A 17,406-nucleotide genomic window follows, 5' to 3' on the forward strand; every position below is an offset into this window, starting at 1 on the left:
ATCTACAACCATCTGATCTTTGACAGACCTGACAAAAACAAGCAATGGGAAAGGATCCCCTATTTAATAAATGGTGTTAGGAAAACTGGCTAGTCATATGCAGAAAGCTGAAACTGGATTTTGACACAAAAATTAACTCAAGATAGATTAAAGATTTAAACATAAGACCTAAAACCATAAAAACCCTAGAAGAAAACCTAGGCAATACCATTCAGGACATAGGCATGCACAAGGACTTCATGACTAAAACACCGAAAGCAATGGCAACAAAAGCCAAAATAGACAAATGAGATCTAATTAAACTTAAGAGCTTCTGTACAGCAAACAAACTATCAAGTGAACAGGCAACCTACAGAATGGGAGATGATTTTTGCAGTCTATGCATCTGACAAAGGGCTAATAGCCAGAATCTACAAAAAACTTAACTTTACAAGAAAAAAACCAAATAACCCCATCAAAAAGTGCAAAGGATATGAACAGACACTTCTCAAAAGGAGACATTTATGCAGCCAACAAGCATATGAAGAAATGCTCATCATCACTGGTCATTACAGAAATTCAAATCAAAACTACATTGAGATACCATCTCATGCCACTTAGAATGGCAATCATTAAAAAATCAGGGAATAACAGATGCTGGAGAGGATATAGAGAAATAGTGACGCTTTTACACTGTTGGTGGGAATGTAAATTAGTTCAACCATTGTGGAAGAAAGTGTGGTGATTCCTCAAGGATCTAGAACTAGAAATACCACTTGACCCAGCAATTCCATTACTGTTTATATACAAAAAGGATTATAAATCATTCTATTATAAAGACACATGCACACACATGTTTATTGTGGCACTGTTCACAAGAGCAAAGACTTAGAATCAACTCAAATGCCCATTAATGATCTACTGGATAAAGAAAGTGTGGCACGTATATACCATGGAATTCTATGCAGCCATAAAAAAGGATGAGTTCGTGTCCTTTGCAGGGACATGGATGAAGCTGGAGGCCATCATTCTCAGCAAACTGATACAAGAACCGAAAACCAAACACCGCATGTTCTTACTCATAAGTGGGAGCTGAACAATGAGAACACATGAACATAGGGAGGGGAACATCACACAACATGGTCTGTTATGGGGATGGGGGCTACAGGAGGAAGGAGAAATACCTAATGTAGATGACGGGGTGATGGATGCAGCAAACCACCATGTATAACTATGTAACAAACCTGCATGTTTGTTCCATATACCCCAGAATTTGAGTATATATATATAATACCCACACATATACCCCAGAATTTAAGTATATATATAAAAAAAGAAATCTTACTCATCAAAAAAATCTCCCACAAATTAGTAAGAGAAAAGTAAAATACTCAGAAGAAAAAATAAGAAAGGAGAAGAAAGCTGAAAGACCACCAAACATATATAAAGGTGTTTAATCTCACTAGTAATCAGGGAAATGAAATTAAGCAAAGAGATACCATTTTACAGTCATTACATTAGCAAAAGACTTATTGGCAAGAATATGGGGAAATGGAGTATATTTTACACTGTTGACACAAATGTAACTTGGTAAAACTATTTTGCAGTGTAATACTATCTAGTAAAATTGAATACGGGCAAACATATTATTACCACATATTAGAGAAACTCTCATGTGCATACACAAGAAGATATCCACAAGGATGTTTACAGGAAAAAACTGGAACATTAAAAAGCCAGTTCAAAAAGAATATATATATGTTACATTTATATATTATATGTCATATATGATATATACATATATTTCTTATATATACAAATCTACCATATATATACATATACCATATATATGTACACACACACACACATCTTAAACCTGTTCGTGTAGTTATAAGTACATATCTATAAGGACAAGCTTTAAAATGTACCCCAAAAGCATACCTACCAACTCTGCAACTTTAGGACAGTGACTACCTTAAGGAAGAAAGTGAAGGTAATCTAAGGTAAGGAATGTGGACAGGAGTTTAATGAAATCTTTCTTTAAAAAAACTATATTAAATATGGCAAAATATTAACAATTGTTGAATTTGGGTAGCGACTACATAGGCATCTATTATATCTGTACATTTATGTTTAAAATATTTTATAATTAAAAATATAGTAACTAACATAAAGTAGTCACAAAGGCCTAATAATCATCACAGCAACAGTATTTTCTGTTCATTTATTTTCAATAAAAAACCAAGTAAAGTGCTCAAAAGAATAACATTTTGGAAAAGTCATGACATGCCTAAGGTGAAGCATTTACAGAAATGTGAATGTGAGCATGATTATGCAACCAAGGTTTTCTACTTCTTTAGAAAAAAATTAATGGTTAACTCAATATATTGTACTTAGCAGTGTTAAGAGAGTACCATAAAACACGCTGTTCTCTCACTCAGCTGAACCTAAATTAAAATCAGTCAGCTTTGAAATTTCCTGACTTTGGGGACCTAGAATTCACCACCTTCACAATGTATTAGCATTATTTTCCCATGTGAGCCCTCTTGGGCAGCAGCAGTAATAACCTGCAGTGTGTGTTAGAGGTTAGAACTGAACCTTCCTTGAGTTCTCAGGAAAATCACCCCCTCTCCCTACAGTGTGAGGTTTGTCAAACTCACAGAGCTTCCTCCAGCTGTGGAGGCTGGTTTCCCAGTGTACTTCATGTTCTGGTCAGACACTTCCATCAGATGGTGAAAGACAAACACCGGCTTTAATCTCCAAGGCCTGAAGTCACCAGAATGGCCAGTCGCAGGCAGTGAGGAAGCCAGGCTAGGAGACCAACAGAAACAGAGCCTCTCAGCCCCCATGCCCTTTCACTCGCATTTCAGGGACAGCTCAGAGGCAGCCAGAAATTGCTCCAGGCAGGGTGCTGAGTTGGGCCCTGCTGCTTGGGTAAAATCATAGAGAAGTGTTGAGCCTGAGATGAGTTAATCATAAAGTGTGTGTGAGACACATTTTAAGGGTCAATTTAAAATTTGGCAATGAGATGACTTTAAAATCAGCTTTAGGACTGGACCATCATTTTGTTGGGGCCATTTTGTTTACCAGCATTCACAGAACACACAGCTGCTATGGTTTAACTGTGCCGTCTTTTCCTATAAATGAGTTAAATCAACAACCCTGATGACTAGCAGGATAAAATGTGGCAGAGAGATGCTCTTTACATCCCAATCCTACTTCACCTTCAACACCCAGATCAAACTTCCTTCCCTTGTTGATGCCATTCTCCTTGGACTCATCTTCTTTAATGGACTCCAACATGTACCAGCAGTGAAGTAGAAAGCGTTTCCACAGTTTTGTGGCTGTACAGACTTAGATCTAACTCCAATCTCCATTTACTCACTGTAGAATCTCAGGTATTTCATTTAACCTCTCTAGGCTTCAATTTCCTCATCTGAAAATTGGGGAAATAATACCTGTCTCATAGAGTTGTTGTAAGGATGAAATGAGATACAGACTGGAACTGCTTAGTCCAAAGCCTGGCCTGGAGAAATGCTATTAACCACTGTTGTTACTGACATTCTTCCTGTTCTTTTAATTATTTTTCCTTGTCCTTCAGATTTCTATTCTGAGTTGAATGTGGTTGTTTTGAACTTAGACAAAAGCGTTTATATTTCACTCCCTACTGGTATTGATTTAAAATGTGCTTTATTTCCAATGAAATAACTTTTCTTGAATTTTTGTTTGACACATGGTGTCTTATATTTTCTCAAACATCATGAAGGACAGAAAAATCCTAAATATTGAGGTCAAGTACATGCAGAAGTCAAGGGTCTTCAGTCTTAAGGGCCTCTGATGACAAAGCCACTAGAGGCACTGATGACCTTTGCTGGCTTCTCAGAGTTTTCTGTTGACTCTGAGGCTTCTATGTTGGCTTAAGATCAGCCATTAGAAAACAGTGAATTTATGTTTTGGTCACACTGTGGGAATCAGGCTCCTGACAAGAAAGGCCACCAGCAAAGCCAGGGAAGTTGTGAAGTAAAGTTCTTTTCATTTGGATGTTGCCAGAAGAAACAGGCTGAGAACAAAGACCATTATTATAAAATAATGAAATAAATCACTACTCATCTTCAAGCATTAACAAGCTTAGCACATAGTAGGTGCTTAATATTCACTACTGCATGATAAGTGTGACACTTCTTAGGTGGAGCCTCAATTTACCTGGAGACAGACTCTTTCTGGAATGGTTCACAATAGCCAAGTGCTCCTTACCCAAACCGCTACAAAAGCCTGTAAATAAACATTCGCACAACTCGAAACTTGTTTATCTTTTATCATTGTCCAAAGAGAAATTCCTGGAGATATATATATATATATATTTTTTTTTCTATATATATTCTTTATCTACCTACCTACCTACCTATCTGCTCTGAATATTAGGGAGCATAATTCTGGTAAAAAAAATAAATGTTGTAAATCAAGAAATTTTCCTCATGCAAATTTCAGCTTTATAAAGATTCCAGATGTCAGTGCCCTGTGGGTCCTAGAAAATATGTCATTGTTTTGTATTTCTAAATCTCGTATACATTATTAAAACTTTTACAATATAACCACATCTCCTGAGACTGGAAACAGGAGTTTGCAATCCTTTGCAAGGACTGGGAGATGCCGCAGTCCCCCCCAGGGCCTCAGCAGGGGTCAGCCTCTACTAGACTAACACTCGCTCTGGGAAGGTGTCTGTGTAAACATTCAGCTGCTGCCCCTCTGCCTGGCCCTTTGTGGAAGAGCAGTGCATTTTGACAGAATTGTGGAGGGAAAGACCCTCCAAAAGAGAGCAAAACAAACACTGCAGTGTCACAGGATTTGTCCTAGGGAGACAATTCTTCATTGCTGATAATTATAATGGATATAGTACTTTGAAACCTATTACTAATTTTTTTCTTTTCTGTATACGTAGCTTTTTTCATAGTCCACACTCCCATCTGTCTGCTGGGGGAATGGGAGCTAGAGTAGGAACTTAGGATTCTTCTAATACTAATTTTGTGTCCCTAATGAGGCAATGTGACGAAAAGTAAGAATTTTAAACAGGTTTATGCTTTAACACAATAAAACCTAGATCTGGACTTCAACATGGAGACTGCTAGAAACCAGAGAGAACTCAGGATAGGATATTAGGGAAATTCACATAAGACAGAGAGAAGTACAAAGAGGATCTCCTCTTCTATTACGGCAGTGAGAGGGCAGGAGAAATGGGGCAAGAGGCAGGCCAAGGTCTGCAGTGACCACCCACCCTTGGGGGTGAAATTAAAGGAGGAGGGCGCTATCCTTATCCAACTAGGCATAGCCTGAGAACATGGGAGCCAGAGGCCTGCATCCTTCTATGCAGCCCAAGAAAGGTTCCAATTCTCTAGAACTTCCATATTCAGCTTAGGCCTGCATCCAAGATGGTGTGGGGAGGGCCAGGATAATGCTCACTTAGGGCCAGATGGAGCCAGCTGCATCTCAGTGAGCCCATTCAGGGACGCATAGACGACTACACCTAAGTAGCCACAGAGCCCTCATGAGAACACAGCAGACAACACCAGAGCTGCAACATCACATAGAGCCACAGGATGGTGATTGAACTGAGCACATGGATCCAGAAACTCTTCTCTTCCTCCTTGCTCCTCCCCACCTTTCCATTTAGTACATGTCACCTCAGATGAGAGCAGTGGGCCCAAAGAAGAAATTGGATTAATGCATATGTAAACAAAAATAAATCATCGAAATGAGACTGTTTAAACCAAAGACAGAGATACTGTTAATTCTCAAGTTTAAAATCACTATGCCCTGCCCTCTCCCCCAGGAGGGTGAGTATAGTGAGAAATACCGGATAGCTAATGGAAAATAATGTACATCTTCTTTGCACATGTGTGTAATAATGTTAAACTATAACATGTCCATACAATCATGAAAAGAATTGTATATTTTTAATAGCTCCCCTTTTATACAAAGGATTTGAGGCAGCTATAACCTATGTATTAGAAAATAAACACTCAAGGAAAGATCAAAAGATCTTTAATAAGTTTTAGTTATTTGTCATGAAAGGGAGAATGCCGAAGATACACTTAGTTTATGTGTTTTAACATATCGAAGGTTAGTATGAGAGGTGTGATAAAATAAAGCGTTTTCTTTATTTATGAAATGTCAATATTTCTGTGGAAGAAAAGCAGCAAGAACTGTGTTTTTTATGCCTTTATCTTCAGCATTTCCTAGACTTCCTGGAGCATGGTGTATGCTCAGTTAATATTTATTGAATGAATAAATGAAAATATAAACTGCTTAGCCTCAGAATAGATAGCTTAGGACATTTCTGGAGCTCTCTCAAGCCATTGCTGGTGGTATGGGCTGATGTGGAAGAGCCAGGGAATCTGATGTGGCAGGAGGTAAGGGCTCTCAGTTACCCCATCCCCACCTGAGAGACCTGCCAAAAAAGGAGGAGATCTGAGGACTTTGCTATGTGACGACACCCCTACTTCCATAGGTTGTGAGGCTGGGGTGTGTATCTGTGCATGTATAAGGCAGTGTTTTCTGGCAGGGGTGCTTGCTGCAGCCTCAGGTGAACCAACACAACCTTTGCTGATACCCGCTGGAGAGGTGTCTAAGAATTGAGACTCTAGTCTCAGGGTTGGTTTAGGAGGCAGAGAAAGAGCACAAAAGCATGTCTCAGGGAGGCCTAAATGTTATCCAATTGCACATCAAGACTGTGCTTTCTTTTTCTGATATTAGCAATTCAGGGACAAAATTAAGCCAGATAGAAAATTGCCATGGAAGTCAGAATGTGAATAGTGCCTGCATCATAAAGCAAGACAGTAGGAAGTGAAACATTTTGTCTCAGGCCAGACACTGTGGAGCATGGATTTGGCAGATCTGATGCAAGACCCTCCTGATCACAAGGCTGGACTGGGTCATGGGCTGTGCCTGGCACACAGCCTTTGTTTGCAAATCACCCAGTGGCCAGGCCTGAGTTTGCCTTGTGCACTCCTGTGTGCACAATTTTTAAAAACGAAACCTTTTCCCATGCTCTTCAGGTGACTGGCCTTTTGCAATACAGTCAATCAAAAAACATTGCTGAGAAACAACCCACCGTAAGAGCAGGATCAAGTCTTGAGAAGATTGAAAAGTGGGAAGAATAATTTAAGACTGCCCAGAAAGCATTAACTAGCTTTCTGCTTTCATCAACTTTCATAGATTCCACAAGATTATTCTGAACTTCACCCAAATGATGATCACTTTTCTTAATATCTGGCTGAGTTGTTACATGGGGTCCATAAATCTTAGCTGGCGTTACCTGGCGCTGTTAGTGATCAAGATCACTGGCTGACTGAATATGCACTGGAATAGACATGTTAATCAGCCTAGTTAATTCGCTGGGGTAATTAACTGGTGAACAGTTATCTAATTAGCTAACACTTTCACTTCTCAAAGCCAGAGGTAAATGTCAGATTGAAATAGGTGGTTCTTCTCATTATACCCTAAAAACAAATTGAGAGATATGGCATGGAATAGCAAATAAAATTACGCAGGTGCCAGTGATAGTGAGTCTGCTGAGTATCAAAACTGCCAGTGCTTGCTAGGAAGGAGCAGCAGGTAGACGAGCCTGAGACGAGTCAGGAGGTAAGAGACAGATGTATTACTACAAGCTATCAACAAGAACTACTGTCCTAAGTTACAAAGGCAGCACACATGTTAAAGACTATTTTGCCTCATAGTCGTCCTTATCTTTTCCAAGAGAAGTGTCCCCAGGACTTTTTTTTATATCTGGGCACAGTTGCCAATGTCTAGTTGGTGGTAGCAGTGGCAAAATTGAGGCTACATGGATTCCCCATCATTGAGTCCCCTATTCTTTTACCTTCCTATTCTGTAAATTTTGCTGCCTGACCAAGATGGACCCAAGGAGGCCAGTGTGGCATTCAAAGAGTTTGCCAAGAATGACTATCACCAGGAAGAGGAGTATCTAACATGGAGAACTCAGTTAGGATGTGAACACTTGATTCTTGACTGCGATGCACATTCTTAGAGAGAAATCCAAGCATATTAGGAGGTGTCTTGTATTTGCTGCTGTTTGGCATTTATGGAAATTTTAGGTTCTGACATGCCTGAAAGCCATGAGACTATGTTCTTCAAACTCTCACCAGCAAAGAACTTCAGCTGATTGCTATGAGAGCAGAGGGAAAAAAAATCAGGATGGAGCTATCTAGTCTTCTAGATTTTCCCATCCCAAAAGTGAAAAGTGAGAAGCATTAGCAAAAGTAGTGAATTCATGCCTTTCTTAGTAGAGACTCTGTTTTCTGAAAATACTAAGCTATATTTCATTATTCCATATGGATTAAACCCTGGTTCAATAGATTTTACCAACAGCCTAGGGTTTAACTAAGGAAAAAGGCCCTGGGAAGTAAGTTTCGTTTAGTTATCAGTCCTTCTGTGTGAACTTGAATGAGCAAAGTTCAGATAAAGGGACAGTCTGAGGTCCTGACTTTGGATGCTTTCCTAACTTGTGATGGCAAAGAATGAAAACAAGTTGGCGAGGGGCTGGAGATGGGAAACTGAAATGTTTGAGAACCAGAAGTTCTCATGTGTACTGGACACGGTTTTGAGACAACCTGGTAGGCGTGTTTTAGAAACCAAAAGGGGGCTTGCATCTGTACAGTTGTCTCAAAGCAAATAAGTCTGTTTGCAACGTCAAACCTGTGTTGGGATCAAGGACAGATGTAAGGGAAAGGTTCTCACCGACAGCTAACAAGCTAACCAACCTGGTCGAAGAGCTAGGATGCCACACCTTCAGAGGGAGCCTATCTTCTTGAGGAAGCACTGCTCTGAGAGCTGGGCTGTGGTATAAAAGGCATGTCAGGGAGGGCATTTTTTGTTTGATAGGATAATTTAAAATGCTAAAGGGAAAAGTTCCTTAGTAATTTCACAAAAAAACTTAATTTTTAAGGGAGAGTATCATTCTAACTTGGAACTGAACTCTTATGACTAGATCTATAATTTTATAGCAAGTCACAATATTTCTCTTTCATCAGTTTAAGAGTGACTGTTCACATAGTAGAGAGAATGGCTTCAGTTTTACCTGCCTCCAAAAGATCCATGAGATCTGACAGGAATACATATGTTGGGTGAGTAATTTTGATTTTTTTAAATTTGTTTTGATCAGACAGATGCTCCTTGGATTTTGTATTAAATGATTAGATAGTGGGCCTCTACAGTTAAGCAAATTTCTTAAATGTGGAGATTATATCATTGGACACAGCTCATAAAACAATAAAAATGTCTTTTCAATGACATTTTGTACTCCTTGGTTTTGGGGGTTAGGGATTGGCTCATCTAAGAAAATGGAGCAAAATAGGTCACAAAAAACATGCAAAAGTTTAGCCAACCTTCGGTAGTAAACAAATGCAAGGTTCAGCCTGGGACTCACTGTAGAGTTCAGCCCTTAACTGCAAGACCATGGGCTACATAAAAAGGGTCTCCCAGTGCCCGAGGAAGCTTTAATTGTGTTGCAGGATATTGTGGAGTGATTTCATATGCTTTGTGATGGACCCGACATAGAATTTACTTCTAAAACACAGTCTATGTGATTCATCTCATGGGTAGACATAAAATTGCTGAAGTTGTCTACAAATTTAGCTCCAGTTCCTGCCCCAGGTTCACAGAACATAACAGAGCATTAATCATCGTGAGGCATAAGGAGATTTTGCAAGTTCCCTCTGACTCCCTGAGAGTTGTGTGAAATGTTTTGCTTAGAGCCTCCATTATGAGCATTTCAGAAAACACTCCATTTGCCCATCCCAAACAGAGATAGCCTCCTGCACGTTCCCTTCCTTGGGGCAGCCCAGAAGAAAGAGAAAAGGAAAATTTAAGAAGATGAAAATAATGGCAAATGGAAAGACTTTTTCCCAGGCGGCACTTTCTTTTGGTTACCAATATTTAATACTTACTATGTAGTATAATTTGTGATAAGTTGCTAAAAAGATTATTCTGTGCGTAAGGAAAAGTAAAAAAGTTTGCAGAGAAAACAACACATACATGCTTATTTAGTAAAAATTATATATTTTGGAACAATCAAAGTGTTATAAAAACTACATTCACATTGGGTAGAAATTTGGTGTGAAATCCCAAACAAGATTTTTCTTTGGTACTGATAGAGTGATCATCTTAGAATTGCTTCTTGATGAGCACAATGAAACGAGAAGCTTCTATAGACATTCCCCCAAATTTTCTGACTGAGAAATGATTAGACATAAGGATAGGGCATCAAGGAAAACTAAAGAATATCTTCTAATGAATTAATAGGAGTATTATAATAAAAGTGAAAAATGAATCTGCTGGTTGGAGAATTTCTCCTTGAAGATAAGAAAAGTGGCATAAATCAGTGATTTTAACAAAGTCCAGGTCTCCTTGACCAACTCGATCCAAATTTCTAGAGATAGGGTCTAGGGATCAGTACTTTTTAAAGTGCCCCTGGTGATTCTGACATGTAGCTAGAGTTTGGAATCACTAGGGTAGATGAAAAAGACTCTTGTAGAGTAATGATTCATAGACTCAGTTGGGAATCCAAAGGAAAATTTTCCAGGTCGTGAAAGCAGTCTTGGCAGGGTGAAACAGAAAGTGTAATAGAATTTGGAAGAAAAGGTGGATGGCAGTGTTTGTCAAACTTTATTGTACATGTGAATCACACAGAGTTTGTTAAAATGCAGATTTTGATTCAGTAGGTATGGGGTGGAATCTAAGGTTTTGCATTCCTAACAAGCTCCCCAGGTTTGCTGATGCTGCTGGTTCACTGACCACACACTGTGTAACAAGGGACTATGGGTAAATTCTTGCCTCACAAGAAAAAAAAGGACATGTCCTTTTGCTTTGGGATTTTTAAGCTTGTTCTGAAGTAGTAGTGTACTAACACTATGGAATAATTTATTTTTGAAACTAGGTGTGTATGACCCAGTAACTAATTAAAAATCTGTTACTCTGGATGCTTTTGAGACGGAAGTTAATAGTATTTTGTTCCACTTTCTGAACAGTTAAATTTAATTCAACAACAGAATTTGTTAAAACTTAGGGATTCAAGAAGGATATCTGAGATAGCTTGCATCAGGGGATTCGCAGTCTTTCTAGTGGGATGGAAACTTAACTGTATTGTGATGTGAAATGCTGTCTACCAGCATTATAATGAAGCAAATGCTTTAGGAACACAGTAAGAAAAAAAAATACTGACCAAGGAGAGAAGATGCTTGGAAAAGCGTTCATGGGAGAGGTAATATTTGAACTGGACCATGAAGAAAAATGTGAATTCTGATAGGTGAAACGTGGAAGGCAGGGGAAGGATGTTTGAAGGACAAAGGCCTGAAGCAGGGGTTCTTAACTTTGGCTGCAGCAAAGATCATTTGAGAAGATTTTTAAAATATTTTAAGTCTTTAAATTTAAAATACCAAGTGTCTAAATTAATTGGTTCCTTGTCACCAGTGGTGGTTTTCTTTAAAGCTCCCTGGTGATTTTAATGCACAACCAAAGTCAGAGTCAATAAAGATACAGAGAGGCAAGGCTTGGTAAAACGTTTTGAGGTGTGTGGAATGAAAGGCAGGGGGAAAGGCCAGGATACATCCAGGATTACAGGATCACATCTGTAATTCCAGCACTTTGGGAGGCCAAGGCAGGTGGATCGCTTGAGGTTAGGAGTTCGAGATCAGCCTGGCCAACATGGTGAAACCCTGTCTCTACTAAAATGACAAAAATTAGTTGTGTGTAGTGGCGGGCACCTGTAATCCCAGTTAGGAGGCTGAGGCAGGAGAATCACTTGAACCCGGGAGGCAGAGGTTGGGGTAAGCTGAAATTGGGCCACTGCACTCCAGCCTGAATGACGGAGCGAAACTCTGTCAAGAAAGAGAGAGAGAGAGAGAGAAGAAAAGAAAAGAAAGAAAAGAGGGAGAGAGAGAGAGAGAGAAAGGCAGGCATATGGAGAGAAACGGGAGGAACAAAGAACAAAGAAGTGCCGGACGGTTCTCGGCAAAGACATGTTGATCCACTGTGGTGTGGGTGTAGATACCTTGTTATCACTAATAACTCGAGTGGCATGTAATTACTACCCAAATAACCAAAAGCTACAAACGATCTGCTTCATAATTATGAACTAGATTGAATTAAGGTCATTCATACAGCCATCATCAGCTCACTGTCTTGCATTCGATGGTATTTTACAAAGAAAGAGAGGAAGGACTAGTGGTCTAGGTAGCCCTGTCGAGATGGGGGTTTGGGGTGGAAAGAAAGTGGTGTATTCAGCATGGTTGGTGGAGTCCTTAATGGCAGTGCTGTTCAAAGTGGTGTCCACAGGCCAGCAACATCAGCACCAATGGGGAGCTTCCTAGAAATGCAAATTTGGACACATATCAGCAACCTGCTGAATCAGAATTACCAGAAGAGGAGTCCATGAAGTGTCTGGCTGATTCTTATGCATGCTAAACTTTGAGAAGGTAAAATAAAATACAAATAACTTACTCAAGGTTGCACAATTAGGACATATATGGTTGAACTTGTACTGGAACCCCAACAATTTGAATGCAGAGACCAGTAGCTTATATTACATAGCCTCCCATGCAAAGAAATTAGACGACCATTACAGTCAGACAGAACTGAACAGAAACGGCTGTTTTGTAATTTACTGGTTGTTAATCTTGCACAAGTTTCTCAACTTCTGTAAGCCTTGGCTTCTTTGTAAATTAAATTATTAATTTTACCCAGCCCATAGAGCAGTTACGGGATACATGAGTTAATGCATTTGTTATATGCAGTTTTCATGTCATTTTCATGCTTAATTCATGAAAGTAAGTGTGAGCAAATATTAGCCATAATTATTGTTGTTATTATTATACTACATTGCTTCTCAATAAATAATTTAACCCTAAAAGAAGGTTTATGTTCAGACTCTCTTTCTTGTGAGCTTTCTCTCCAATTTTTTTTTAATATACTCTTTGTGTAATTTTCTTTTTTCAGAAAAAGGTTTGTTCATGTTAAAAATCCTTACTTGGATTCAATGGATGAAGACATTCTCTATCACTTGGATTTGGGGACAAAAACACACAACCTACCAGCAATGTTTGGAGATGTAAAGGTAAAAACATTTCTAATTTCAGGAAAAATGATCAAGTTTTCTCTACTAATTATTCTTCTTGCCTTCCCAAAATAATCTATATACCTTTGGCTAGTGAAGTCCCAATAGGAGCTGAAGCCACACTCATTTTCTGAAACAATTTGGAATTTGTATATCATGAACAATCATTTCCACCTCAGCAAGACATAAAGGTTCCCTAACGAAATCTAGTGTAAACACGTTATTTGGCTACTCTGGTTCCTGGAGATAAATACAGTTTTATTGACAATACCGCCAGGTGCTGAGAATTCATTATGTTTTAACAGATTCAGCTCACTACTTAACATCTACATTTATAGCTGAATCTCACTAGTTCTCATTTTATTAAATCATAGAAATAACTCAACAAATAGTTTAACCCTAACTATAAATATAATATTATTTCACTTCTGGAAAATAACCGTTATCTAATATTTCATATTATTAAGACTTTTTTGTTTCATAAGAAATATTTCATAAAAATTATTTATCAAATACTATCAGAAAATTGTACTTCTGCATTATTTGTTTTATCTGACGTATATTTTAATTATATAAGCAATTTGTGTTCATTATTTAAAATAGGGAATACAAAAAAGAATATGATTTTTAAAAAACACCCAGTAGTCCTGCCACCTAAACATAGACATGATCAACTCATTTTTTTCTATCATTTTTAATGAATAGACTTTAAAATGGTTGTAATTATATAACTGCATTCTGCGCTTTATCATGTAACTTTACGTCATTAACGTTTCTCCATGTTACGTTCCTTTGAAACATTTATGGGTGTCAAATGGTATACCACATATTACTACGACTATTGACTTTTATGTTAAAATATTTTCCACTATAACCAGGACTCAAATGAACATCTTTGTACCTAAATATTTTTTTACATTTAGGTCAATTTGCTTAGGTGATTCACAGAAATGGTCAAAGAGACTGAACTTTTAAAGAACTTTTGTTTTCCAAAAGACTGTATCTATTTACGGTCGCACTAATGGAGGATCTTGCAGTTTTCACCTGACTTTTTCATTTCTTTAGCAATTACAAGAACAAAAATAAAAGCTTCACATCTACTATTTCACGAATATCTGCACATTTAGCTCTTTTACGTGGGTTTAGCAGATGTTAACTCTCTCCATAAAACAAGGAAATTACGTTCAGAAAGGTAGAAGGTTACAGTTACACTATAGAGTGTTAGAGCTGAGACCTGAACCAAGTTTTTCCAAGTTCAAGCGCCAGGGTTTTTGCTCACTGCACTAGGCGGACCCTTTGAGTCACAGTAACTCAGGATAGTCTGTAATTATTTAATCTTAGCTTTTTCACTTACCCAGTGGGTCAAGAGGCAGGTAAGGAAAGGGGAGGAAGAAGAGGGAGAGGCTAAAAAGGAGGAGGAGGAAGAGGGTGGAGGTAGAGGAAAAAGAAGGGAAGAAGAAAGGAAGGAAGGAGGAAGGAAAAGAAGAAAAGAAGGGAAAATGGGAAGAAATAGATCTATGATGTTTATTAACAGTAGGTGCTGAGTGGCCTTCTCCGGCTCCCTCTCTTTTAGGAAGGAAGGTGTGAGGAGTGGGTGAGTATCCTGGCAGCCAGGTGACCCACCCTTTCTTCACTCCTCTCCAGGCTGTGCTCCTGGCCTTTGTGGGACCTATCTCTATCTTGTGCTTCATTTTCTCAATGTAACCTCTTCCCCTGCTGCTGTGTTGGTTACTTATGCTCCAAGAGCCATTGATCAAGACAGTCTTTAATACTCAATAATCAGATTGTACCAGAATTCAAAAGTTAGATTTGAGGTTCACGCCTCACAATAATTATCCCAGAACCCTTGTTAATTAAAAGACTTTTCATAATTAATGAACTAAGGCACATAGCTGGTTAATAAATTTAAAAGACTTGAGATAAGTATTTGAGACAGAACGTGATCTATTATCTCCATATCTGGGTGTCTGTCTCTCCTCTACCATTTATGGAGTACTTTCTATATATCAGACTCTGTGTGGCACATGCAAATGGTACATTCAGTCCCCACAGCAACAAAAGTAGTCATTATCTCCGCTTTACAGATGAGAAAACCCAGGCTTGAACATATACATAGTGTTATAACACACATATAATATATGTTTGTCTCTAATAGGCATGACACAGCTGGTAAGTGAAATGGCTGAGATTAAACTTTAGGTTTCTCTGATGGAAAAAAGTAATGGCTCTTTCTCTGTTCAAACAAAACAAAACAACACAAAAACAAAACCAAAAGCACTATGTTTTAGTACTTGTTAGTACTCCAAGTATTAGTTTCTGGGAAATCATTTGGATGGAAAACTTTGTTTTAGAGATAAAAATAAGGGAACTTACATGTTTCTCTCTCTCTCGCTCTCTCACATGCATGTGCATGCACACGTGCACACACACACACACACACACACACACACACACATGCATGCACACACACAGTTGTCTCATTTCAGTTATAATCCCAGGAAATAGACCTTCATATCTCTGCCTGACCAGATTTTGTTCAGCACTTATTCTCAGACACTGTCATAACCACTATCCAGCCTTATACATTCACCACCCACCTGGTTGTGGAAACTTCAGTAAATTTTGGATAAAAAGACATGTTCTGTGTAAAACCTGTTTTGTCCCATCACAGAGCAACTCTACTGATTGAGCCATTTTGCTGAATAGGAGGCAAAAGTGTGTGTATGTATGTATGTATGTGTGTGTGTGTGTGTGTGTGTGTTTTGTGTGTGTGTTTGTAAATTGAGGAGCAGGTAACATAGATCCAAATGATCAAAACTGGCCATTTAACCTAAACTAGAATTTTTTCAAGGCAGCAGGTAAAGTCTGATTTGTTCTCATAGATGGTTTCCTCAGAAACTTGCCTTCCTCTAGCCATGTTCTTCTCTTTGAATAAGAACATTCTACATTCAATTTCTTGACTCCCTTAAATCCCAGCGCAGCAGTCCTGGCTAAGAAAAGAGGACGTAATCCAACAGTACCTGAAAACTCAGGCTTGTCTTCACAGAGATGATAATCATTATTAATAGCATTATCTTCAAATAAAGGAGAACTCTGAGTGTATAAAGTTTAAACTTTAGACTCCAGCAATCATTCCCATTTCCTTTATATTCTTACCATATCTAAAAAATTGTGCTACTTGCTACTGTGAAATCTCAGTAGCTTAATACAGTTTAAGTTTACTTTTCACTCACATTAGGTGCAAAGTGAGTATTCCTGGTTGATGGACAGTTTTCCTACAACTGGTAATCCAAGGACCCAGGCTCCTTCCATAATTTTTACTCTGCTTCCTTCAAGGCATAAATTGCTAAGTTTCCCGTGTGTCAACATCTGTCCAGCAGATAAGAATGACAGTATGTAGGGTCACCAATACGGCCTCCTTGTAAGATGGGAGATTTCTATGGGCTAAGACTAGAAATGGTACTCATTACTTCTGCTCAAATTCTAGTCGCTGAAACTTAGACATATGACCTTGTCTAACTGGAAAGGCGGCTGAGATGTTAAGTTTAGCTGGGTGCCCAGAAAGAAGGGCAAACAATTTAGGTAAATAGCTAATCAATCTCTGCCATACTCGCTAGAAAGAATAGACAATTAATACATATTGCAGAGAATCCTTTGAAGTTATCTATTCAATATCAACATCCAAATGTGTCTTTTATAAAATCACTAACTGGTATCCTCTAATTTCTCCCTAGAAATTTCTAGTAATATGCAAAATTATTACTTTATAAGACCATGTAATATGCATTTTGAAGGTATCTATATTGCCTTGTTAACATAGAAATTGCATAAAATGCAATAGACCAGATTAATATAACATGGCAAAGTTAAGACTTTTAAGATACTGGGGATCTCTAAAGCTGAGTTTTTTTCTGGCAGTCATTAGGCAAAGTCCTTAACATGTTTTTGTAATGCCTCTGACTCCTTGCCAGTGTGCTTCTAACTTCTTTGATAAAACCAGGACAAATGATCATTTTGTTTGAGACATAAACACAGTAAGTGTCACTTAAGGTCAATGTTAGTTGGTGGTCTTCAGCCATATTTTACTTCTCATTAAAGCAGCCGGACTGAAATTTGTGTCCAGAGGTGATGTTTAGTGAACCTGGTTTAGGAGTAAGGAAAGCTTTAAAAATCAAGCTGCTTCTGTCTGTCCATATCATCTTTATGTCTCCAGAAATATTCAGAAATTCCTGTTGATTACAGCAATATCTACAGTTCAAAGGAGAATTCAAACCACAAGCTATTCTAACATCTGTTTTGGTTTT

General features: G+C 38.4%; 1 protein-coding gene across 1 annotated transcript in view; it reads left to right on the plus strand.

Annotated features, from left to right (window-relative positions):
* The first annotated feature begins 8,866 nt into the window (after nt 1-8,866).
* The window catches only part of UPP2 (uridine phosphorylase 2), a 31,188-nt gene continuing 22,648 nt past the window's right edge, over nt 8,867-17,406 (plus strand). The window contains exons 1-2 of the mRNA XM_017547318.2: nt 8,867-9,116; nt 12,985-13,102. Of these exons, the coding sequence (XP_017402807.1) occupies nt 9,055-9,116; nt 12,985-13,102 (180 nt within the window). The 5' untranslated portion in view covers nt 8,867-9,054. The remainder of the gene's footprint in view (nt 9,117-12,984; nt 13,103-17,406) is intronic.

This window comes from Cebus imitator, unplaced genomic scaffold (assembly GCF_001604975.1).
Source record: "Cebus imitator isolate Cc_AM_T3 unplaced genomic scaffold, Cebus_imitator-1.0 Scaffold10, whole genome shotgun sequence".
Lineage (NCBI taxonomy): Eukaryota > Metazoa > Chordata > Mammalia > Primates > Cebidae > Cebus > Cebus imitator.